The 26,338-nt window shown below is 41.7% G+C and overlaps 2 protein-coding genes and 2 long non-coding RNA genes across 5 annotated transcripts; 2 read left to right on the top strand and 2 right to left on the bottom strand.

Moving 5' to 3' along the window:
• Positions 1 to 1,087: 1,087 nt before the first annotated feature.
• On the bottom strand, positions 1,088 to 12,405 carry LOC107396593 (uncharacterized). Its single transcript, XM_070553674.1, has 5 exons — positions 12,315 to 12,405; positions 10,721 to 10,906; positions 10,477 to 10,609; positions 2,806 to 2,945; positions 1,088 to 1,378 (listed from the first exon to the last, which is right to left on the bottom strand). The coding sequence occupies exons 2-5, from the start codon at positions 10,820 to 10,822 to the stop codon at positions 1,088 to 1,090; spliced, it is 666 nt and encodes a 221-aa protein (XP_070409775.1). The 5' UTR covers positions 10,823 to 10,906; positions 12,315 to 12,405.
• On the top strand, positions 3,003 to 7,432 carry LOC139070594 (uncharacterized). The gene is made up of 3 exons (XR_011521085.1): positions 3,003 to 3,647; positions 4,349 to 4,410; positions 4,499 to 7,432. It is a non-coding gene; the product is annotated as an uncharacterized lncRNA (long non-coding RNA).
• On the bottom strand, positions 4,947 to 5,911 carry LOC139070592 (spectrin alpha chain, non-erythrocytic 1-like). 2 transcript variants are annotated; one of them, XM_070553094.1, is made up of 4 exons: positions 5,828 to 5,911; positions 5,613 to 5,717; positions 5,508 to 5,540; positions 4,947 to 5,435 (listed from the first exon to the last, which is right to left on the bottom strand). In XM_070553094.1, the coding sequence occupies exons 1-4, from the start codon at positions 5,891 to 5,893 to the stop codon at positions 5,382 to 5,384; spliced, it is 258 nt and encodes an 85-aa protein (XP_070409195.1). In that variant the 5' UTR covers positions 5,894 to 5,911; the 3' UTR covers positions 4,947 to 5,381. The 2 variants fall into 2 exon arrangements, with proteins under 2 accessions (XP_070409195.1, XP_070409189.1); XM_070553088.1 differs by having other exon boundaries at positions 4,947 to 5,540.
• Positions 12,406 to 15,924: 3,519 nt separating the features above from the next.
• Positions 15,925 to 24,057, top strand: LOC129162774 (uncharacterized). The gene is made up of 3 exons (XR_008562763.2): positions 15,925 to 21,806; positions 21,935 to 22,158; positions 22,226 to 24,057. It is a non-coding gene; the product is annotated as an uncharacterized lncRNA (long non-coding RNA).
• The last annotated feature ends 2,281 nt before the right edge of the window (positions 24,058 to 26,338 follow it).

The following is a 26,338-nucleotide window of genomic DNA, read 5'->3' as shown; positions in this document are numbered from 1 at the left end:
GTGTTCTGGGGCAGCGCCTGGATCTCTGGGACTTGGAGCTCCCCCCCCCGTCTCCTACGCGTCTTTGGGGGGCAGATCTGTGGTCCCTCACACTCTCTATTGGACGCTCCTATAGATAAACCTTACATAAACAAGCGCATGTACACACACAGGTGCTCACATGGTGCTCTCATAAGTATGGGCTTGGGCACGTTCAACACATGTCTTAAGACTATGGTGGGCACTCAATGCACTGTGGTATATTATCGTGTGACTGTTTAGTTAAACAATGATTGATTATATATTTCTTCATCAAGTTGATGCAGTGATAGCTTGATTTTGTTATATTGGTGTTGTGTCCCATTTTTTTGTTATGTTTTGCTTTTTTCTCGTCTCATTTTGCAGGTCTAGAAGCAGACTCTTGTTCATTATTGTTTATTTTTGTTGAATCCCCCCCCCACCTAACCCCCTCTCTCCCCACCTTTTCTCTTTTCCTTTCTCTTTCACCTCTGTCTCCGTGTCTGGTCGAAATTACAAAGCATTCAAAAACAATAACAATAAAGTTTTAAATATCAGGTGCGACATTAAAAGCAGACTCTTTGATGCTCCACCTGAGACATTAAAAGCAGATGCTCTGATGCTCCACCTGAGAGTAAAACTGTAAGGCTTGTTACCAGCATTCAGACATCAATTCTGCTTGCTTCACAGCCAGACAGGACACGTTAAAAAAAAAAAAAAAAAAAAAAAAAAAAAAAAAAAAGCCAAATTATTTCTAACTCATTACATACAGTGCATTTTGGAAGACAGAAAATTGCACCTCTCCATACTCAACTATCAAAACATACATGCTAGACTTGGTCACGTAAAGCATATACAATACAATAAAACTTCAACAATACTGAAATCTTTACAAGGCACTGCCTTGAAATTTATTCATATAAATGTAAACAATATAAAAGTTCTAATCACTTCACATCAAGAACTGCAACAATGTACACTGAAATACATGTAACTCAGTGCTAAACAACATTTAAATGGTCAAGAGTACATTTTACAAATACCTATTTGCTTCTTTTGCTAGCACGTATTCTACTCTGCAGAAACTTTACTAGTTTCGACTCCCCTCCTGGGATTTCATAGACGGTGGTGTAGCGTTATGCAGCGTTTGCAGGAATTTCCAGACGTGTTCACATTGCCTCGGGTATTCAATGTCTAAAATAAAGAATGCCTTGAAGCAGGCATCGACGGCCTGAAGCAGTGTGTCATGTTCCACAGCCTGACCAGCAATGATGACAAAGGCCTGAGACACATGCTGCGTATCATTTCCCAATGTCAGCACATAGGGGAATGGTCTTGTGGCCTTGGCCTCGTGGAGGTATTCCACCATGTTAGTTCCAGGCTAAAAAACAGAGAAAGAAAGCATAAAAAAAAACAGATGAGAAGGAATGCGTGAGTAAGGAACAAATGTCTACCAACGTCAACTGGGTGACAGTGGCACAGGAGTTAAGTGCTTGCCCCGTAATCGAAAGGTTGCGTGTTTAAGCCCCGCTCAGTTTATCGCTGTCATTGTGTCCTTGGGCAAGACACTTAACAACCCCCCCCCCCCCCCCCCCCCCCCCGCCTTTGTCAGTACGCACCAGGGCAGCTATGGCTACCCAGTGTGTGAATGTGTTTGTGAATGGGTGAATGACTGTGTTGTAAAGTGCCTTGGGGGTTCAGGGCTCTATAAGATGCTATATCAAATAAAGGTTATTTATCATTTAACTAGTACAGCAGAATAAAAAAAGACATTATGACAAGCATTTTCCTGGTCCTCACAAGAAATATTTAAAGAGCAAAATGCAGGTTAAAGACTCCCAGGAACCAATGTTTAGAGAAATACAATAGAAACTTGTTCCAATTTTTTACACATATATAATTTGGACTTTTAGAGTCATTTTTGTGAGATTTTATTTTTGTTTTGCCAAACCAAGTGACGTTTGCTGAGGGAGTCCTGTTAGTTTAATCTAGTGATGCACCGATATGAAAAATTTTGGGCCGATGCCAATATCCGATATTAACATCACTGTTATGGCCGATAACCGATATTTGCCGATACCAATATACTGGCATTAATGCTTCTAAAATCAGATTTTGTATAGAATGAAAATTTTTAAAGCTGAATTTACGTTATGTACACACCACACACACATTTACAGTTCTGAGATGATTTCATTCACTGTTCACATGACTAAACAATCACACATCCCCCCCCCCCCCCTCACTCTCTGAAACAGGCAAACAAATGGAGACAAGATGGAAAAAATATTGGTTGTTAATATCGGCCCGGTTTTATTTATCGAACCGATATCGATATGTAAAAAAAATGACTACCTTCGGCTGATACCGATATTCATCCCCTGTTTAATCCGGAGAAAAATCTGGATTCTAATGCGGTTCTGACACAGAGGAAACTTTAAATGTTTATAATTCTACTTCTAATGGACCAAAACCATACAGCAAGGTCTGAATGGATTAAAACACAAAAGTGTTAACATATAAATATGTTAACTTCTGAGTCAGTATGGTGTGGCAACGAGGCGATCATTCAGTGGCACTGCAGCCTTGTTTTAAAAGCATAAGATGTTTTTAAAGTGACCAACACAAGCTTGTAGATGACTTGACAATATTTGGAGGTATAGAATAACAAATTTGGATATGCGTGCGTGTGTGTGTGTGCGCGCGCGTGCGTGTGCGTCTGCGCACACACATTCATGAGCCAAAGAATAACAGGTATATGTTAATGAAAAGATAAAAGTTTGCCTTTAGATGTACTGGAAGACTTACAGGTTTATGGTCGATGAAGGCCAAGTTACATTCTTCAATGGTGTGGCGAACCATTATAGCACTGTGGCCACGGCCGAGTTTGTAAGCAGTTGGAGGGAGCAAGCATGGCAACTGCCTCAGGCTGAGTTCACCAATGGCATCTGTTGAAGACAATATAGGTGAGAATATAATGTGGAATGGCATACATGTGATTTGTCATTTGGTATCCAAATAACATGAAACCTATGGTAACAGTTACATGCAGCCAATTCCCACCCTGTGGATGGTTATAGTGACATGTCTGTCGCGAACAAAATGGCTCTCAGAGCCAGCTCGTTGATGTGACCGATAGGAGCCGACTCCCTCCTGCAGGAGCCGGAGAGAATGACACAGACTGTACCTGCAGGCTCTAGAGCCGCTAAAAGACTGCAAAATGTGCGCATGTGGTACGCGCGCACCATAGACTGTACATATACTGGACAATTCGATTCCATAGGCTTCAATTTCACGTTATCTGTCCATAATGGGAGGTGTCCACCACCGCCATTTTGACCGTGTCACAGGTTCCGTCCAGCCCAGACAATTCCATAAAAGGGAAGAGAGGAGGCGCTGAGGGTGTGGCTGTAAGGCTGGGCTCGAGTGACGACACCCAGGCGAACTAGCTACGAGCTAACCTGAAGCTAACCCTGGCTAACCCAAAGCTAAAGCGGAGGTGGGAGCCGAGCTAACGGATGTAGCCACCTAGCTTCAACCCAACCGGAGCTAACTGGAACACCCATCGACCTGAACCTTACACGGAGTTTAGGTGGAGGTTTTCTGCGCCTGTTCGTGAGAAGTACCTGTATTAAAAAAGTTTTAAATCGGTAAGTTTATAATTTATTTCCGTAATGAAAACATTTTGCTTTGAGCAAGTTTTCAGTAGTTTTTTTTTGGCGCTATCACTCCTGAGTCGCACCAGCCATTAAATGTATCATGAAGAAGAGAAAATATATTTAAGTCGTATTTTGGGGGGACATTTTATTATCTTTCTTACAAAATCTGAGACCAAGCGTTTCACATTGCAACACAAGCACCGGTAACCATAACAGAATTTACAGCCAGCAGAGGAGAGGATGGCGGTGTTTCAAACCCTCCCAGCCGGCGTGTAGAGCTCATTCCTGGGCTGGAGCCGGCCCTCAGCACCCCGCCACAGGCTCTAACAGATGCTGGCGGTGTTTCATATATTTCCAAAACGTAATACTTGTTTGTATCTTGTACAGCCAACTAGCCTTTATTCTGGACTCAGTACAATTTACCAAAAGTAAAGAGACATTATACAGATGAAGTAAGCACAAGATAACTTACTGGAAGACACAGAGTTATCATCAGAACCAGAACAAGAGAGCCTGATAACAGTCATGTGAAAATAACAGTTAAAAAGTATGTATGTATAATAGAAATAAAAATATATTAGAATTAGTGTAACTCACTGTGATCCAAACAAATCAGCCATAGCTGATGAGTAAATATGACATGAGGTCTGGGAGTTTTTAAGTTTCATTCTTTTATTACATTTTTTTCTTAGATCTATTAAAAGGTCACCATGGCAGCCTGTGTGTCTCCAACGTCAGCTACACAACGCAGCGTGTAAGTTCCAAGTACTTGTCTTGACCACTTCATGAATGGTTTTGTACTTTAAACAGCTAGGCCAAACCTGTTATTTTTTCCTCCATAGCCATTTGGATCATTGGAGACAGCTGAGTGAGGCGTGGTGCCCAGAGAGCTGCAGAGACAACCTTGGCCTCCCTGACGTCTGTGTCTCTTGGTTTGGTTGGGGCAGACCATCGACATACATACATGTGCCGACACTTTGCGCCCTGTTTTATAAACTGTAGTGTTAAAAATAAATGTTTTTGCTCAATTACTGGAATTTCTTTGGTTAAGACAAAAGTGAGGAATAATCATTTACAAGTTATTTGTACAACAGGCCCATTTTAAATCCCAACAGTTTCTTAGCAGACAATAGAAATGTGTTCTTTACTAACTTTACTTGGTTTGAAAATCTTACTAAAATAAACTTGAGTGCCGTATTGCAAAACCCAATCATACTTGTTATGTAAACATTAGCTTTGTAGATATTTTTTACAGATATATATTTGTGTGCAACAAAAACCAAACTTAAATAATTTGTCATTCTTTATTGAAAAACAACAAAATACAGGTATACAGAAGTGTGGGAAAATGATAATGTGAAAGTATTGCACTATAAATGAAGTGAGATGAGATGAAGGTGAGATGAAGGTGGACGCCAGCGGGCTGGACGCCGGACGAAGAAACCTGGAGACGGATCGCTCAGACAGGAAGGGAAGAGCTTCCTCTTACCTTGATGGAATTAAAGTTAGCCGTCGTCTGAACGCCCAACCGTACGGTCTGAGGTCAAAGGTCACAGGAAACACACACCAGTCAGCAGTCATACAGATGCATAAAGATAACTAGCCATGGCAACCAGCTGACATGTCCCCACTTTCACCAAAACCTGGTGCCTGCCGGGTCACCTGAATTCCTGTGTGATGTCAGCACGGTCGGCCGTGACTGCGGCCATCAGAGGTGACCTCTGATCAGCTGAATGAACTCACCTTCCAGGGTGACGCCGTGTTAGAGTCAGCTTCATCCTGTAAACAAACAAATGAGTGGTAACATAAACACCACGTCTGGTTCTGGTGGAGGCGGAGGACAACACGCACCTTTCCAGGAGCAGAACCCAGATGTTCTTGTTGCTACAAACAGAGACGAGCAGAGTTAAACCAGGAAGTGAGAGGGACCAGCTGCTGCAGACAGGTGACGCTCACCTGAGCCTGAACCATAGGAGCCTCCTCAGCCATCAGACCTTCTGACTCCAGTTCAGATGCCACCGTGTTGATGTCCCTCAGGCGGGACTCGTTGGCCTTCAGGTCCTGCAGGACAAAAGCACCTGCTGATCACCTTGTTGCTGTCGGGTTAACAGGTCTGGTGTTAGAACGTGGTGGATAAGAATGTTCTGACGGGCCGAGGGCTCTGAACTCACCCTGCAGGACTGGGCCTGCTCCTTCAGGGCCTGGATGCTGCTGCCATAAGCCGACAGGTCCGACATCAGGGCCTCGTGCTTCTTCAGGAGAGCCTGTGGAGCAGAACATCAGAACCTTCAGCTCGTCTGACACAAGTGGAGCTTTCTCGCAGCGATGGTCCAATCGGATCCGCCACTGTAAAACAAACCCTGCTCAGTTCACCGCAGACGCAGCTCTGCGGGTGTTTAGTGGAAAAGCGTGAGCCTTCTGCCGGCTGCCACGTGTCATGGCTGCTCTGCAGCGGGAACACACATCACAGCTTGTAAACCGTTTGAAATAAGAGCGCCGGGAACACGTTTGTCATCACTTCCTGTGCGAGGCCAGCACTTCTACCCCTAACCCATGAGACGCTCAAACGAGCAACGACATCTGGTAGACACCCGAAGGAAATGACAAATACAGAAACACTAATTATGAAGGACTGGAAAGAGAGCAAAGAAAAGCGATTGGAGTTTCTCAGGAAGGGACTTCCATACCTCGGCCAAGTCCTCGTCTTTCCCTTAGTCTGGACTTCCAACGATGGGCTCCTTCTCCCTCATCCAGGACTCGGCCTCATTAGCATCCGCAAAGTACTGCTGGGCCTGCAGAGTCCTCCAGGTCCTGCCTCCTCTGGGACGCCTTGGCCTTTAGCGTGTCCCAATGTCCATGAAGCTCTGACAGCTTAGTCTTCACCTCCTCACCAGCGAAGTGACCTGGACCCAAAAAAAGTGAGCCAGAACCTGCAGACACCTCAGAAACATGTCAGGACCAGACCTGCTCTACCTTCCTCCACCATGGTCTCTCCTTTCTGGGTGACAGCCTTGATGCGAGGTTCATGACCTGTGATCTCAGCCTGCAGAGCCTGGTGCTTCTTCAACAGGTTCTGGACACCAATCAGGTCCTTCCCTGAGGACACATGTTAGAGTTCAGCATTATGCAGTAGACAGACCAGTTTAACCCAGGGGTTTCTTTCTTCTACAATCTGCTCTTGAACTGTATTATTTCCTGCTATTTCAGCTGTTAACTTTATTTTTTCTCCAAGTGTTTTTCTCCCCAGAAGAAGCTACAATGATGTTCTGCTGAGTTGTGGTGGCCTCATGGAGGGGGCCATCGGCTAGCACACTGCTGCTAACCACTTAAACATTCTCCCTCTCCTGATAGTAACATTTTACTTTCTTTGATGTTGGATGTGCTACTACTAGTTTACCCGTTTAATTAGATTCACTAGGATAAATACAATAAAGTTTATCTCTTGCCAAATAGAATATTTACTGTGGCGAGCCCGTGAAGAGGTGTAGGAGAATGCGACAAATTTGTCTGTTAAAAAGTCTGTTATGTACAAAAACACAATATCATCACACTATTTTGGACCGATACATGACGGTCAGGTCCAGCTTGGGGAGAAAATATGACACGTCTTTCAGGATGGACTTCATCTTTGGTAGCTGGCAAAGCCGGGAAAAGCAGGATCTAACCACCTGGCTAATGTGGGAGTCCATCCGCATCTCTGGGTCCAAAACCACCCCCAGGTTAGTGATGGTTGGCTTCACTAAGCTGCAAAAACAGGGTTGCAGGACAGGACTAACTGCAGTGGGAGAGGGAGGAACAAATATTCCAGTTATAAATATTAAATATTTGAACAAATAAATATTTGTTAAAAGGAAGAAACTGATGATGACTTTAAGATTAGAGGAATGTTCTAGAACGGGTCTGGAACCAACGATGGCCCTTTGGATCAAATTTGGATTAAAAAAATAGCTCATGATTTTATTTATGGATGGAATAAAAATACAGGTTGTAAGCATCTTCTCAGTATCTTCATGTTGCACGACTTTCCACAGCAGAAGGACACAAAAACTGCCAGAATTATGATTAGAAAGATTTACGTTTTAATCTCAGAATCCCAACTTTTCCCAGAATCTTCACATTATTCTATGAATTCAGAGAAAATATACATTTTTCAGAGGTCTCGCTCCCCTGTTGTGGATATTTCTCAAAATTCAACCATTTTTTCTTTTCAAAAGCTTTAGTAAGAGTTTGGACTCTACAAGTTTTACTTTGCAGACTGCTTGTCTAAACCTTCATCAGATCTGCTCATAATAAAACATTTGGGTTATATTTAATGCCCAGGAAGATGCTTTTCCTGGGCATTAAGTTATCAAAAACAGATAAAATTATTTTTTACCATAATTTTAACTGCTATCAGCTGATAAAAATAATAAAAAACAGCCTGATCATTAAAGGGGTGTAAGTGAAACCGCACGGATCACACAAACCATCATGCTGTCTATATGACTTTGAAAATATATAGTTTAATTACAGTTTGATTTATTTGACATCTGTATAATGTTTATTATTTTGTTTTTTCCCCCTAAATGCCTAACGTTTCAGTTTAACATGAATATTAGTCATTCATCACAATACATAAAGTTACACATTTTAAATTTTAATAGGGGAAGACTGCAGGAGGGAGCGGTAAAATACAGAAATGCCCAGCAAAAACAAGAAACTTTACGAGTCTGATGAAACCCGCTGGAGTTCCTTCAGCAGGCCTGGTGGCAGCTACAACGGCCCAGTGGCTGTGCTTGGTCAATGTTATCGAGCTCAGTCCGGCTCGGCCGTGAACGAGCCGAGGCGACATCCTGCTCTGCTTAAGAAGAGGTGTTATTTTCCGCTTCAGAAGAAGCGTCCGTGTTTTACGCTTTCTCAGAGACATGTCACGTTGCTAAGTTGTTAGCGCCGCGCGCTAACACGTCAATAGTGCAGCATAGCCTGCTGGAGGGTTCAGATGAAAACACCCTACCACTCAGGCTGCTTACACATCGATATTAAGTTGTCGCTGTTGCGCTCACGCCGTAATACAGTATTAGATGCGGTTAAAGTCAGACATGAAAAACTCCACGAGCGGTCAGACCGCGCAGCAGCTAGGCGCAGCAAGTAGGCGCCGGATCGGTCAGGCTGCCCGGCCTGACCGCTGGGGATTACCGGATGGAAGAATGGACACAGAAGTCTCCCTCTTAGCGCTCCGTCATATTTCAACCCATTTTTATCTTAAATGCACTGGGTTTTACCCTATTACCCATCTAAATATGCCCTATTAATTATTTTACCGTATTTTACATTTAAATTTCATGGTTAAACAGTACATGCTACATGTTAAACTGATAGTTAGCTAGCTACTTCGGTAAACTCAGCTAGTTTAAAGGTGGCAGTGACATAAAATACGAATATAGATTTTAACTTACCGAAAAAAATGAAGTGGAGACTCCTTGGACGCTCTATTAGTGCAATTAATACCACTGCAAGTCATTTTGTCCAACAATTGCACCAATAATATCCAAAGAAGAATACACAAACACAGAGACTCAAAATGCCGGAGCAGTTTCCAAGCCAGACCGAGGCTGTACTGAGGCCTTTCCACGGAGCTAGCTCTGTGGTCACGTGGGTCTGAGGCGGCGGTCACGTGTGTCGGATGCTCATTAATTATACAGAATTTTAGGCTTTCAATACACTTAAACAGAAGAGTGAGAAAAAAATTCACCCCCCTCAGAGTTGTCATGAGTATAAACTAGATAATTTAGACAAAAAACATGTTTTGGCACCAGGCTGTAAACATGTTTATTTCTGCTGTGAAATCGGCATTTTTAACATGGGAGTCAATGAGGATTTGCTCGCTTCTGGCACCAGCCCCCAGCGGATGAGGGTGGAACTGCAATTTTTCTTACTTCCGGGATGGGACCATTTTCTGAGCGGCATTGTGGGGGCTTGGCGCGCACCAACACGCACCATACCTCTGATTGCTGTGAGACAAGGAGGAAGGGGGTGGTGAGGTTGTGGCGCACCTCCGACCACTCTGAAAGCAGGGAGAGGGATGGCACGCACAAATTGCCAGGGACAATTACTACACTGAACAAAAATATAAATGCAACACTTTTGTTTATGCTCCCATTTTTCATGAGCCGAACTCAAACATCTGAAACCTTATCTACATACACAAAATACCCATGACTCTCAAATACTGTTCTGAAATCTGTCTGCGTGTGTTAGTGAGCACTTTTCCTTTAACAAGATAATCCATCCCACCTCACAGGTGTGGCATATCAAGGGGCTAACTAGACATTATGAATAATGTGCAGGTGTGCCTTAGACTGGGATTGGGATTATCTTGTTAAAGGAAAAGTGCCCACTAACACACATGTGGACAGATTTCAGAACAATATTTGAAAGTCATGGGTATTTTGTGTTTGTAGATAAAATTCTAGGTGTTTGAGTTCAACTCATGAAAAATGAGAGCAAAAACAGAAGTGTCGCGTTTATATTTTTGTTCAGTATACATTAAAATGATAGGACCAGTAAACATTGGTGGAGACATATCTGTAAGAGACGAGCACTGCACAGTTTCCCCTACAATGGCTCAGATGTGGTGCTGCGCCACATGCGCTATTACAGAAAGTCCATCACAGCCCAGGTGAGTAATGTGCCCATCAGTTAGACTAGGGGTCTTGTTGCAGGCTTTCGACACCAGTTGGACTAAAATAGCCTAGTGAGGGAGACCAGCCTCATTGGGGAAACCTTACATTGACACAAACCATATTGACAATTGCAAAGATGGCAAGCAAGAATATATTACCTTGTGTTAACCCATCCAGGGACGAGATCAGCTTTCCCTCCCGTCTTGACAGGTACAGGATTTTCTCCGCATAAATGGGTAGCCAAGTTTCAAACAACTTTGATGAAGCATCCCCATGCAGGATAAGAAAGTCCTGTGCAATGTACAAAATAGGAAACCTTTTTTAAACAAATTCAATGTGGCATACTAATAAAAAAAAAAAATCATCGTCATCACATGTTAATTATTATTTCTCTAAACGTACCATGCCTTTGCTCATTAGGTGAGGGAATTCTTGGAGGATCTGGTAGATGGTCCAATTGTTGTCCCTAATGCACTTGGCCCTGTAGACTGCAGTGTCTTGCATGTAGTCCTGTACCTGACTGAGGGGCTGGCAATTGTTTCTTCACCATTCTTTAAGCTGTGATGCGCGCTCGTCAGATATGGTACACTGTTAAAAAAAACACAAGAATTTGATTCTGACATGCAAACACATACATGATGAAAAATTTTGAACACGTAGATTCCAGTTATTGGGTGAACTTTTTAAAGGGGTCATCACCTGAAATGTTTACCTTTCTATGGTAAAACATGTATATAATGGTTTGATAATGATTGTACACTGGCCTAGAAGCCAATATTTAAAAGAGATTATATATAATCTGAATATTTGTGCTGACTATCCACAACAGAATGATAGTAAAAGTACAAGTAACATTTTTAGATCTATTTGTGTCTCCCGCCCCCCCCCCCCCCCCCCCAACTATTATCAACATCTCATTCATTGAAAACATTTCCATACTGTTTTCAAAGTACTTTATTTTTTCTTCTTAATTTCAAATCCCTTATATAATATATGTAGGGAAGACGTGCCTAAAATGATTTAGCTTGAATGTATCTGAAACAACAACCGCAGCATCTAGTCTGAGTCAGAATCTTCTTTGGGTTTAGGATGAACCTGTCTAATTACTGGGAAACTTGTTTTTGACCCAACACTTGAACTCAACTCACCCCCCAAAAAAGAACACAAGCCTCGGGAAACATCAGTTTAGGCTGAACGTGAAAGGAGAAAACCCTGCAAAAGTTCTTCATAGAATACTGTAGTATTTGGAGAGGATTTTGTTTGACTTACGAACTTCAAGCTCCAACCGCTGTGAGATGTTGAAGCAGCAGTAGGAGCAGCACAGCGATACCGGCTACCGCAGTGTTTTGCCTAGCTATCTCCGTGACTGTATTTGATCAAATGACGACTCATGACCCACTAACAAAGATGGTTTGTGAACAGGATGAACACTCCTCCTTTTTCTGAAACCGATTCTTATAGAGAGCGACTGAAACCCGACCAAAGACTCACGTGAACGTTATATTTGGCTTCATAAACGGCAGTTTTCGCCGAAAAGCGTCAAATTTGCAAGTGTGAGATGAATGTATTTTAAACCCACGTCAATACTAACCAAATTTAAGACTTTAATAAGTCGATTTAAGACATTTTAAATACTTTAAGCGTCTTAATTTTCCTTTCATCTCCTTTACCCAGCCGGGAGCTAGCTGGGAGCAATTTCCCGCTCCTCCCCCACACCCCACGACTGTTTCATTAGCCACAGACTACTCATTAGTTCAAATGCAAAGTACAGAAGTTCCACTGGATTTTTTAATGTAAAAAAGTAATCAGAATAGCAGTTTATGAACGACACAGATAAGCTACTGACACTAGAAAAGGCTAAAGACAACCGCTAAATGGCTAGCTAGCTACATTGTTACCCAAACCAACCAACAGAGCCTCAACAACATTCAGATACCAACAGGTAACGCGGCACAGACGTGACGGGAATCAGATAGTAAACACAAACAATACAAACCTCTTATTGTTGATTTACCTCGCAACGAGGATGTTTTCCCCCACTCAGATCGAAGACAAAATGGATCCTGGCGTTGCGTTGTGGAGGATGACTGTAGATGTAATGATGTTCAAACCGGTTCAAACAAGTACAACAACCCAGGTGCTGGGTCAAGTTGCACTAAAATAACCCAAATCTCATTCAAATAACCCAAAATGGGTTACACATTTCATAACCCAGCAGTTGAGTAGATTAAATAACCCAACTGTTGCACAAAAATAACCCAAATCTCATTCAAATAACCCAAAATGGGTTACACATTTCATAACCCAGCAGTTGAGTAGATTAAATAACCCAGCAGTTTTTAGAGAGTAGTTGATGCTCTGAATGTTTTGGACAAAGCAGCAATGAAGTGAAATGAATTTCAAAAAATGCTTTATTGTTTGTTTGAAAGTTGTTAATAAAGGGTTTTTGACAAAAGTTTCACAGCGACCAGCATCACGGCATACGTTGCAATGCTCCCTGTCTCAATTCTGCAATTATTTGCACACTTGTGTACTACACTCTCGATCCCTACTGCTCACTTTCTCCAAGTGTACTTTGCTGAAGGCCGCAGGACGCAGAGTGAGTATTGAGATTGGGCCTTACTCTGTGGCAGCACTGTGGAATATGTTGCATATCTCCATTAGGCAGCCGTCATCTGTTGCCATTTTTAAAAAGCTGCTGAAAACTTACTTTTACTTGACAGCTTTTATTATTCCTAGTTGACATGGTAGTCCTGTTTTTATCATTTCTCATGTCTCATTTTTATGCATTGTTTTTTGATGTGTTATTGTGCTTTTACTTGACTGCTCATATATTTTTTATGTTTTTATGCGTCTATGTTCAGCACTTTGGGCAACATTGTTGCATTTAAATGTGCTATACAAATAAACGTGATTTGATTTGAAAATTTATAAAATCACAACGGTTATTTATACAAATGGAAATCCAACGTACCAAGTGTAAATCTAAACTAAACTTGTTTGGTAAACCCTGTCAAATCCCATTTGTAGGACTTTTAAAGAATTTGCTGGGGTGGCAGCAAATCCTCCAGTGTGTCAAAAGAAAAAGCAAACACACTGTGCATGTATATATGCATGCAAGAAATAATAAAGGATTCTTGGCCCTAGTTGTCATGTCCCTGGGAAGGAGTTTAACCCACGACATGAAGAATCATCACACTAGTAATCGCTTGCCCAATCTCAATACTTGCACTGCGCCCTGCGGTCTTCAGCAAAGTGCACTTGGAGAAAGAGGGCTGTGAGGCTTAGAGTGCGTAGTACACAAATGTGCGAATAATTGCCAAATTGGACAGGGAGCATTGTGTCATCGATGCTGGTCGCTGTGATACTTTTTTCTAAAACCTTTATTGACAACTTTCAAACAACCAAACAATTATATGAAATAAATTTACATTCATTGTTGCTTTGTCTGAAAGTTTCCGAGCATCAACTAACCATCCTAAAATGAACTACTTTCAGTAGAAAATACATGTTTTCAGAAAAGGAACTTGAGCCTTTTCTCCCGCAGGAATGGATTGTGGGTAATACCCTTCACCTAAGTCCGCATCAGTGCAGACTTGGGTGAAGTGCGGATCAAGGGTGCAAACGTGGTGCGATCAACTTCCGCGCCTGAGAATCTGGACTGAAATCGGGATTGAAAAGGTTGCGCCTCTGCCCTCCATGTGACAGATCTGCGACCCGCGGGTGTGCCAAACCGTAGAGAGAGTTCCTTATGGATCACAGAACAATGATGATCTGTTGCACCCCTAGTGGGTAGTACATAAGAAACTGTCCAAAATAGACGATTCAGTATCCATTTTTATAGCAAAGTGGGAGGTGGACGTATCATTCAGCTTTGACCAGAACTTCTGGTCTCAGACTTGTCTAAAAACCTTTAAGTTGACCAGGAACCCCAATTCACAATTAATGTAATACAAATTTCTGCACAGAGTACATTATACAGGTCATTGGATGTTCAGAAAGGGTTCTGATGATGCTTGCTTAGTATGAGGATTGTTGTAAAGACACTGACACTAGTCAGTGACTTGATGCAATTTGCTGGGTTCCTTATATAGGAAACTTTTTTCTGATTGGCTTAATGAACTGACCTGTATTGGAATGTTTTTTATGTGATGTGCCTTGAGACGACTCTTGTCGTGATTTGTTGCTTTATAAATAAACTTGAAATTAATTTAATTGAATGATAAAAAGAGAGATCATATCTCTCCTGTCTTAGCTTCTCTACATTGGCTACCTGTTAAATTCAGAATAGATTTTAAGATTTTTCTTCTCACATATAAAGCTCTTAATAATCAAGCTCCATCATACATCAGTAATCTGATTGTTCCATACGTTCCTAACCGAGCACTTCGCTCTCAGACTGCAGGTTTACTGGTGGTTCCCAGAATATCTAAACTTAGGATGGGATCTTTTAGCTATCAGGCTCCTCTCCTGTGGAACCTGCTCCCAGCTTTAGTCCGTGAGGCAGACACCTTGTCTACTTTTAAGAATAGGTTTAAAACATTTTTATTTGATAGGGCCTATGGTTAAAATCTGATGTTAGCCTAAATCTGGACCAGTGGGGGAGTAGAGGGAGGTGGAGTGTACAGTCGGTAAAGACGGCTCTCCCTTGCCCTGCCTCCAACATGCCTCCATCTAAAAGGCTAGGTTTCCAGAGTTATCTCTGTAGTTATGCTGCTATAGGCTTAGACTGCTGGAGGACACACTGAACACTTTTACACTCTGTTACCTTCTTCTCCCACTACTCTCTAAGTGCATTATTTCCTGTTTTTTGAGCTGTTAACTTTATTTTATCACTAAGTGCTACACTGGTGTTCTGCTGAGCTGTGATAGCCTCCTGGATGGGGGCATCAGCCACTGCTGACGACCACTAGACATTCTCCTTTTCCTGATAATACCTTCTTATTTTCTCTAACATAGAAGTAGTACGACTATTTCACCAGCTTATTGTGTGTGTGTGTGCTGTAGCAGTCACAAGCATGCCCCTCCTGCCACATCTGTTTGTTGTTGTGTTCCCAGCAGAGGTTTTATCTGAAGTATCTCGGAGCTAAGTGCATTACTGCGGCCCATCTCCATGCAGCAGATAAGCAGCCTGTGCTGCTTACAGAACAATCAGATTTGCATCAAGGTCTCAGGGCACTTTTATAGACTGTCCTAGGTTCCCAGTGGAGTAATAGTGCCTTTCAAAAGTATTACACATTTTGACACCTTTAATCACAAACATAGATGTTTTATTGTGATTTTTTGTGATAGACCAACACAAAGTAGGACACTGATGCATGGTTTTCAAAAATGTAAGCAAATAAAAATCTAAAAAGTCTGGAGTTCAACCCCGTTGCATCAATATTTGGTAGAGCCACCTTTGGCTGCAACAGCTGCAAGTCTTTAGGGTGTGTCTCTAGCGTTGAACATCTTAAATGTACATCAGAGACTGATATTTTTACCCATTCTTCTCCTACAAACAGGGTGGTCAGCAGTGCTACTTTTCCTTTGCATTTAGACCCAAAAGTTCTACACCCCGTGTCTAACGAGCGATGGCTCCGCCATCTTGGATGGATTGAACCCCCCCCCCCCCCCCCTTGACAAAGGCATTGAATTGTCAGCATGTAAATCTACCATAACTCGCAGAATTCTGAACCGATTTTGATGCATTTTCCCCCCTGCAAACTTCACACATGTAGCTCTGACACAGGAACGTGTTTTAGCATTTTCAATATTAGTGGGTTTGCTGTGGGTACTTATGTGACTCTTGTCCAGAGCTTAGTGTCAAAACTTATAGAAAAAAGGATCAAAATCTAAAAATCTGTCAAACAATGACAATCAAAATAATAAAAACTGTACATACAACAGGTGTGAGATCTATGGCAGGTATGTTTAAAAAAACACACTTAATACATGATAGAGAAGCAGAAATAACTACTCAGCCGATTTCATAAACAATATGTACAATATAATTCTTATAGATAACAATAGAAGTTTTTGTGTAATTCACATACATAGAGTGTCAATATCATTCAGAGAGAAGGTGAGAGAGAACAACTAGAACAAAGTCTGGTTGACAAGAACACGACAAACCATCCATCAGAACTGGCTGCTGGTGATGTTCTGGTTCTGTTGGGTTTTTGTCTCACTCTCTTCCTACAGATCTAGAAGCTGCTTCTTGTTCATCCTTTGTTGTTAATTTTTGTGAACTCTCCCTCATCTCTTCTTTTCCTTTCCCACGTTCTCTTTCATTTCCGTCGTCGTGTCCTTTGGGATTAAAAACAACCAAAAGCATCTCTAATAAAGTTTACATATCAGGTGGAGGATTACAGCTGAATCTGTAACACTCTACCTGTGAGAGTAAAACTGAGGCTTGTTTTCGCTACTCAGACGTCAGTTCTGGTTGCTTTACAGCCAGACAGGACACGGGGGAGAGAGAGAGAAAAGGACTGACTGCTTAAAGGAGTTAATTTTATTCGTTTTGTCTTAATTTATCTGTTACTTGTGTTGAGAAGTTTTTAAAATAGTAATTGAAAGCTTTCCATGAGCTAAAACCCCTGACAGAGGACTGCTTTGTTGAACTTTTATCTGGAGCTCCTCTTCTGCAGTAAGAGAGGTGAGATTGGCCATGTGGGGCTGTCTTCTCTTCAGAACCACCGACTTGACCAATAACATCACGTCTGATGGCTGTGGCGTCAGCATGAGTGCTGCACATCTGTGTTGAGCCTGGCCTAAGAAGACCAGGCTCATCAACCACCAACCACAGCCTCCTGTAAAAGAATAGAAACATATTTAAAGAGCAAGTCACCCCCTACAAGAAACTTACTTCACTCCCTCTTCATGTTTGAAAAATGCAACAAATGCTGTTGCCTAGCAGACCGAGAGGGCGGAGCTGCTAACAAATACACACACACACAGGCTCACAACAGCATTGTGACATCATAATGTACCAGTTTACATCATAGCATACCTCTTAGCCAATAGCGGTGGCAGATTTAAATTAGAATACAGTGCAGAGTTTTTACCTGACAGCGGCACAACACTGACAGTTTTAGGCAGAATATTTAAATTTTAACTAAGATGCACTGAAGTATCAAATTATTGACGACACGTGTCTACAGCACAATTAGTTCCACATTTATATAGTTTATCAGCAAGAAAAAGTTGATTTGGGGGTGACTTGCTCTTTAAATGTTCATTATAGAAATGAAGTAAAAATGGCATCCTGTGGTAAAAAGTGGTTACTGCAACCACTTTAAACAACGCCGGAAGTTTTTGCCAGCTGTCGTCAAATTACAGCTGTGGGTGCTGCAGAATTGGCTAACAGGAGACGGCTCAGGCATCCCGTTCACTGCTGCTGTTATGGTTTTTGTCTGCCGGAAGCTCGACCGATCTAAGATGGTGACCGTATTTCCTGTGCCCGAGCTGCCAGTAGGGGGTCTATCAATATATGTGTCAGTGCCTACATGGCTCCTGGCAAACAGGACTTTTTATGCCTTTTTGTCAGCACTCTTCCATGTAGGCCAGACTCGTGGAGGACACGACTTACATTAGTCCTGTGGACAGATTGTCCCACCTGAGCTGTGGATTTCTGCAGCTCTTCCAGACGGACCATGGTCCTCTTAGAAGCTTCTCTGACCAAAGCTCTCCTTGCTCGAGCTGTTCGGTTAGATGGACGGCTGTGTCTTGGTAGGACTGCAGTTGTTGCGTACTTTTCCATGTTTGGATGAAGGACTAAACTGTGCTTCTTGAGATGTTCAAAGCTTGGGATATTTTTATAGCCCAACCCTGCAGCTTTGACCTATACCTGCCAGAGAACAGCTGTATTTGTGATGAGTCTAACTCATCACAGGTGAACGCTACTATCTAATGAGGTTCCATCTGAAAGCAGTTGATAGCTCTGGATTTTGTCTAGGGGTGTCAGAGGAAAAGGAGCTGAGTACAAACGCTCGCCACACTTTTCAAATTTTTAACAGCTTCAATTGTGAAAACCATCACTTTCTTTCCACTTCACAATTATGTGAAACTTTGTGTTGGTCTATCACAGAAAATCTCAACGAAAAAATGTAAATTTGTGTTTGTGTCAAGGCGTGAACACTTTTGCAAGGCACTGTAGCATAAGGTTGAATTTATGTGGCATTTATTTCCTGCCTTTTCCAGGTGGTTGCTATGTTACTTTGCCTCATTCACATCAACACCTTTTATTGCTACGACTGAGGGCAAACAAGAGGGCCCTTTGTGTACTGGCGCTGTAATTTCCCTCAAGAGATGGAGAGTGTTGGTTGGTTGACGAGTGAATGTGAAGTTAATGAAAGTGTTTCACTTTCTGGTTTGACTCATGTAATCCTGATGTTTGAAAAAGCAGCAGGGGCCTAAACCTGAAGCTGTTCTGCATGGGGATGTAAATAAAAAGATCCAATTTTAATACATTTCTGTCAGAAACGGCAAGTTAAAGCTACCAAAATGAAAAGGCAAAGACCGATAACCGATTTTGTAATTTAGTGACCATCACATTGTAGCGTCCAGAAATGGTCAGTTTTTCATCTACAGCAGGGGAGTCAAACTCAAACTCACACGGGGCCGAAATGAAACTCTGGGACGAAGCCGCGGGACAAACTTAATATTTTTGAAAAAGTGACGGCAAAGTTGCACATTTTCTTTATCAACATGTATGCAACTTTGAACCTTTTAATTTGGAAACAAACTTATTTCTGCATTAACACTGAATGTGGAATAACCAAATTACACACGAGCAAGTCAGTTTTAAATAAAAGGCATCAGTGGTATTCATTACTTGTGGTATATTCAGCATTTTATAAATCTATTCAGGGTTTGTGTTTTCTTGTTTATTAATTTTTCTTATTTTTTATTCTCCTTTTTTTCTCCTGTAATACGTGTCATTGCTGCTGTGACGTCTAGCTTTCCCCACTGAGGAACAATAAAGGGATTTTCTATTCTATTCATCTATCTGCAGCCTTTCCACTTCCTGTTTACTGTAGGTTAAATCTTTTCTCACGGGCCAACAACAAAATGAAAATATCATTTTATCTTAAATGAAAATGCAACATCTCACCTGTTAACTTTCATGTTTTGGAGCAGAAAAAGAGCATAAAACCAACATATTTAAAGCTCAGTTTGCTCCACTGGTTTACTGTGATGCTCACCTGTTCCAGCCAGATACCTGCATCATGGGGTTGATCTGAGCTGAGGAGGAGACTCCTGTTGTTTTGTTCATCTTCATCATAATAATGACAACATTAGATGACAACAGGTGCTCACATAGGTTTGTGCTGATGAACATGTCTGAGCAGCTTGACCGCGTTGTTGTGTGTCGGGGAGGAAACACGATAGCAACCACAGAGTCGTGCTGGTTTGAGCGTGTCGCTGCTCGCTGGAGTTATATCAGCTCTGTCTGGACGTTAGTTGGAAAACTTTCTCTTTCAGTCGTGAACACATTACTGAGCGGCTAGAATTTCCGTTTCTGGGCTTCAATGTCAGAAAATAGCTGAGTGAACTCGGCGCTGAGTGAGAGGAGTGTAGTTTGTCCGAGACAGCGGGGCTGCAGAGACCGGCAGCAGGCGCTGGAAAAAACACAATGGAGGGGGCGCGTCGGCTCCGCGCTGACGCCGCAAAGCATCATGGGAGTGGAAGTCTTTGCGGTAAAATCGGCCAGCGGGCCAGTTTTAATATATTTTTGATATTTATCTCGCGGGCCACATAAAAATACTCCGCGGGCTGCATCTGGCCTGCGGGCCTTGTGTCTGACACGTGATCTACAGTTTGACCTCTTCAGTATCCGGTCATATGGAGACATAAGTCTTAACTGGTGCCTTTAATCTGCAAGAAAGATTCGACGCTGCATGTTTACACCCAGATTGTTAACATCATGTTCCCTTCCCAAGGTTCTTCTACGCCGAGTTGCTCTTATCTATCCCTTGTTTCACAGAAGAAGAATGAACATTTATAATAATGAACTGTTATAAATAATGAAGTGTTAAAATAATAATGAAAAGAACAATATAGTTAAATGGAATACTTAAATAATCATATAATGAATGGACAATGTGGTTAAAAGAAATGTTTTGATTAATTTGTGCTTAGATTAATAAGGATGAAATGAAATATATGACCCATACATTTATTCAGCGTACGTGACCGGACAGCTCACACACTCATACACATGACGATGACAAGGTTAAAGTAATCTCATGACACATTGTTTTCTGATCCACAAATCAGAGCTCCTGTATCTGAGCAGGGTGTGTTCTGAGGTTTGTTTTTTAACACCTCTTAACCTCTTTTGACCTGATTGGCCACAATCATAATATGAGAATTATTAAAACAATCACTTCTCGAGTTGATTCAGTGCTTTTTGAGCAGAGCTTCGGACCGGCCAGCCGGAGCAAAACTCTTGAACCACCGCATCTTTTGACAAGCTGTCAAAACCTGTTGCATGCTGCCGCTGAAACAGCAAAACGGTTCCTTCAGAACAAAGCTGACACAGCCAAGACTCCTTCAGAGTCCATCCGTTCGAGACGCAAAACAAGTCCACCTGTTTGACGACTCTGGACTGACCTGGTCATACTTCGGTTTTTCTACGAACTTCGGTACCTTGGGGTAACCCGACCTCCTCGACATCTTGGATCCAAAAGAGAGTCTCCGAAAAGGGTGCGTAGACACGACAAGATTGCGTCTGATGCTGTTTTACAAACCATCCCTCCTAGTTTATAGCAGACCAAATTCAATCACACTCAGAACTCAGTTTCTTCCAGATATAAGGTTCTGATAAACACCACAATCACACATCACATTACGCTACATCATACACTCATCACCTCATAGCTTCCTCGTTGTCTTGTTTTCTAATTTGTTCAGAAAATAAATGTCTTTTTATATACCTGACTTTGTCTGAATTAATATGAAGTGTACTTACTGTCATGATGAGGGGAAGGTGTCTGACCCACGGCATGCAGAATCATGCACAGAGATCGGATGTTATAAGAAACAAGGTTAATTATAGAAATGTAAACATAAAGGGCAGTAGGAGAATCCAGCTGGGACTCCGGGGAGGAATCTAGAGCCAGGGAGGGAGAGTTAGCGGAAGTGGATGACCAGGAATATTGAGGTAAGGGTCGGGACTTACGGTTCGTGATCCAGGGGAAACATAAGAGGGGGGAGTAGTTTGGTCTGGGGAGGTCCGGGAGGCGTGGGGAAACAGAGACACACACTTGCCGGTTAACAGGAGATTGGGGTTTCAGGTTGCTGGCGGACTGGAGGAGCTGAGCACGGGAGCAAGGACTGTCACGGTCCGTGGTGAGCTTCCTGCACGTAACCTATCTTCTCTGAGCATTGTTTTCAGGTGGGCGTGTCTGAGAGTCTCCAGCTGCAGCTAATCCTGTCATTACGGTCCAGGGGATTTAAGGAGCAGTGTGACACTTCATTTCGCCGGATGATTACTCTGTTTTGGGTAGCCTTTAACCTGTCTTGATCCCGTGTTTCTTTCTAGTTCCGATTCGCTTACCTGTGCTTATGAAGTTCTGCTTGATTTCCTGTCGCCAGAGAAAACCCTGATTGTCCTTCCCTGCTCTGCTCCAGGTTTCTCTCCACACTCCACCACCTCCATAACCAATTCGGACCCCTGCAATCCAGATCACGCTGTCTCCTCCCCTGGCCGCTCGCTCTCAGCCGCTCACCTGCCTTCACCAAACCGTTGCTCCTACCTCCTCTCTGGACCAACAGTTCCATCACCTTCTGGAGCCTTCCTGCTCACCCGGACCAGACCTAATCCCTCCGGAAGATCTCACCACTAGCTGCAATCAGTAAGCTCCACTCCCAATATCATTCTACGTCATTCCCTCCATATACTCACTCTGTCTCCCTCCTCAGAATTCCATCCTGGAATCTTGCTGCCAGCCTGCCCGTCGTCTGTTCCCGTTCCTATCATTGTTCTTCAGTAGATAATAAAATCGTTTTACTTACTTGCCGGTTCCTGTGTGGTGATTCTGCATGTCGTGGGTCAAAAGACTGCCACCCACCATGACAAGGACAGGATCCGGTAAGGTGGGTTGTCAAGGAGGAGTGGACGGCCAGGTACCAGCTGGGAGACAGTGGAACGGGTCCGGTGGGGTTGCAGGTACGTGGTGGAAGGTGGTGGTGGAAATCTGGAGAGAAGGCAGGTTGTAAAATCAAGCCGGCTCGGAACAAACATACAAAAACTTGGAATTCAGGCTAGAAGCTAGACTCAGAAGATCTCTGATAAAGATACTCGAAAACAGGCTCAGAGACATAGATACCCAAGTTGAGCTAATCATCCAGCCAAGTGAAGATGTCTCCCAGCAGCTTATATGTCCCCGGCCCGCTGATGAGCAGATGGACTGCAGCTGGTCCACTCCCTGACACGCCCACCTGCAGGAGAAGCTCAGAGAATGTTTAGACTGAGAGGAGGACTCCCCCCAGACCATGACACTTATGGTCCCTGAATAAACAAAGAATCCTAATTCTTCTGGTTAAACCCTTTAAGACCAATCAGGTTGGATTTCCATATTTATATAGAAATTCACATCTCATTGGCCAAATGTAGTGTAGTATGTTGAGCTTAAAAAGCACCCAAAATACATATGTAGATTACACGAAGAGTGAGACATGCACATGTCGCACCCCGCTGCTCTGTCCTGTATTTAACTTACTCTGACTGCTGAGGTGTCTTTCTGGGTTCAGTGATGTCTGGTAGAGAGCTCGCAGGTTTACATAAGCTGGATGAATCACTTATTCCTCTGAATACCCAATGCACCATTAGCAGTATTGATTAACTATAAATAATCACAGCTCACCTTTTAATTAGTCTACAGATAATCAGATGCTGATATGAAGATCAACATGCTTCAAAACGGATGAACTTGTAGATCTGTTGTGTGCATCTGTACCACACAATGTGAACTTGAAAGTTTGATTGTTGGCTTGGTGGTCTGTTAGCATCTCTCAGTGTTGGCGAACTGCGCCACAGTTTGCTCTCGAGCAGAGATTCACATTTTCAGAGTTGGGAGGTTCTTTCACAGGGCTGGCAGCTCTCATACACGTATTGCACGTATCGCACTACCTGCACACGCTCTCACGCCACATCTCCAGCTTCTCATTCATAAAGAGCAATAGTCCACCTGACACAAGCACATATTTTACATATTTATCAGTTTTAACAGCTGTCTCTTTTTTAGCAGTGAACTTCCTCCAGCAGACTCACTAACATCACTCCTGAGGGCTGGAAAAAGCGCCCCTAAACTGCCAATCATGTTAGTTTTCTCAAGAGAACTGGAGACTGTCACCAGATTTATTATCTCAAGGGATCTGGTCGATAGTGCCCCTGCTTCAGGAAACAGCTAGCTAGCATGCTAGCCAGTGTTGGTTCTCTTTTACCCTTACTCTCTCACTCCCTGGGTGTTTCTCAATGTCAAGGCGCCTGGCCTCGCAAGGCGATGTCTTGCGAGGCCAGATGCCTTGCTTACGAGGACACCGTCCTTCCTTGGTCAAAGAAAACAGTAAAATTGAACAGACTTACATCCCGTGCCCTTACCAAAAAGAAGTACACTGAAGTATACTTGAAGTATACTAAAAATGAATACAGTATACTTCAAGTTTACTTTCAATGTACTTATCAGAAGTATAGTTATCCGAGTACATTTTTTAAATACTACTAAGTATACTTTAATACATACTTACATTAAAGTTTACTTACATTTAGACTATACTTGTACTTGACTCTATCAGAAGTATATTTCAACAAGTAATGTGTAAGTATACTTAATATATATATATATATATATATATATATATATATATATATATATACTTATATAATATAATAAATATCTAAGTATCTATATAATATATATATACTTATATATATAATATCTAAGTATATATATATATATATATATATATACTTATATATTATATATAAGTATATATATATACATATATATATACTTATATAATACTTATATATATATATATATATGTATATATATATATATATATATATATATATATATATATATATATATATATATATATATATATATATATATATTTGGAACTTTTTATTTTTGAATTAGAACAACAACATTTACATGGAGATGCATTTGAGTTTCTTCTTCCCTTCTCCAGGGCAGTGTTTCCCTGAACAAAGTTTGAATTTCCTTGTGGCCATAAGATCTATCCAACTTAACCAAGTCACCATTCAGTACATATAGTTCTGACAAGCTTTCTCTGTATTCATCTTATCTGCTCTCTACTACATTCTACATTTTACTTTGATCTAGCTAAATAACTCACCCAAAAGACAAAAATACATAAATAAATAAAAAATAAAAATTAATAATAATAATTTTCACATGAGAGTACTATCTTTCTAACATTTGTTTTATTGGTTCCCAAATTTTACAAATTTCACTAGTCCCAGTCATAGTCTTGCATTAATTTGTTCCATTTTGTAGACCTGTCTAACTCTGTCTCTCCACTGTGCCACCCTTGGGGGTTCTGTGTCCAGCCATAAAACTGCAATACACTTCTTGGCAGTCATAAGCAGAATTCTGATTACGTATGTCTCCATTATGTGTGTGTGATTTTTGGTACAGCATTCCCAGTACAAACCATTTTAACTTAAATTGTAATTTCACCTTCAAGGTTCTTTCAATTTCTCCCTAACACCTTCCCAGAATGGTATGAATTTAGGGCAGTCCAAAAGTATATGTGAAAAGTCTCCCACTAGCCCGCATTTTCTCCAACATAAATTTGGAACATTACTATTTAGACATGATAAGTGGAGTTTTAAAGCATGCATCTTCACCTTCCATTCAAATTCCCTCCAAGACGGACTATTAGTTAATGGCCTGCTTCAAGTGTTTCCTCCCATTCCTCATCTGTTATCATTATGTTCACTTCCAGTTCCCATTTTTCTTTAATATCTATATTCTTAACAATCAAATCCTGTTGTAAAGCTTTATATGTTTTGAAATCAGTCCTTTTTGACATGTCCTTTCTGTTTAACATAATCACTTCCTCCATATTAAGTTTATCCTTGCTTGAAACTTTGCCTTATTTTGAAATAACTACTCTGTCTGTCCTAAATAACATATTAAGCATGAAATTACGAATTATTGTGAAATTACACGCACAGGAAGTGCTTTTATTTTGTAGCATTTGCTCAGTCAGCTCTCGAAGGCGAAGCTTCTCAGCAGATGGAGAAGAAGAGCGAGGGTCGGAGGTGCATTAACCGTCGGAGGTCGCGCTTCTGTTCTGCATCTGCACTTGACAGTCACTCGTTCTGCACCACTGAGCTAAATGTAAGTAGCCACCATAAAAGTTGCTTAAATGTTGTAAATGTTTTTAAGACGGACATGGTGAGTAATGTTGGCCACGTAGCAAGCTAATATGCTAAGTCATTGCATGAGTTAGCTGTGTTATTAACTTTGTGTGCGACTAAAGTCCGTTTATTAAATTAAATGAGCAGCACTATCTCATTATTAAAGGTTAGCATTACTTTAGATACTTTTTTATTAGACTTCTAGAGACTTATTCCCTCCATTTTTGTCCCCTCCATTGTAGTTTTTTAAACGTGACTTCTGAGAAAAAAATAAAAGCGGGAGCTCAGCGCCACCAAGTCAAACTTAAACGTCCACTTATTAAAAGTAAATGAGCAGTGGTCTCTTGTACAGCGATGAAAAAATCAGTCTGTGTTGTAAACTATTTCCCCGTAGCACCCGTGCGATAGCTTTGCAAGCAGCCTGGTTTTTTAACCGTAGAAGAGGATTGTGACTGCAAGAGACGAAGCGGTGCTGATATCGATGCTATGTTCCCTCCTTCCCTCCATTTTTGTCCCCTCCATAGTTTTTTTAAAAGGTGATGTTCTGAGGACAAAAAAAAAAAAAAAAAACGGTAAGTTCAGTTAGCTCGCGGGAGTTTGTCAGTTTTTGTGAAAAGTTTTATTTAATACACGCATAGACA

Source organism: Nothobranchius furzeri, chromosome 1 (genome assembly GCF_043380555.1).
Source record: "Nothobranchius furzeri strain GRZ-AD chromosome 1, NfurGRZ-RIMD1, whole genome shotgun sequence".
NCBI classification, from domain to species: domain Eukaryota; kingdom Metazoa; phylum Chordata; class Actinopteri; order Cyprinodontiformes; family Nothobranchiidae; genus Nothobranchius; species Nothobranchius furzeri.
This window is presented reverse-complemented; position numbering and strand designations above follow the sequence as displayed.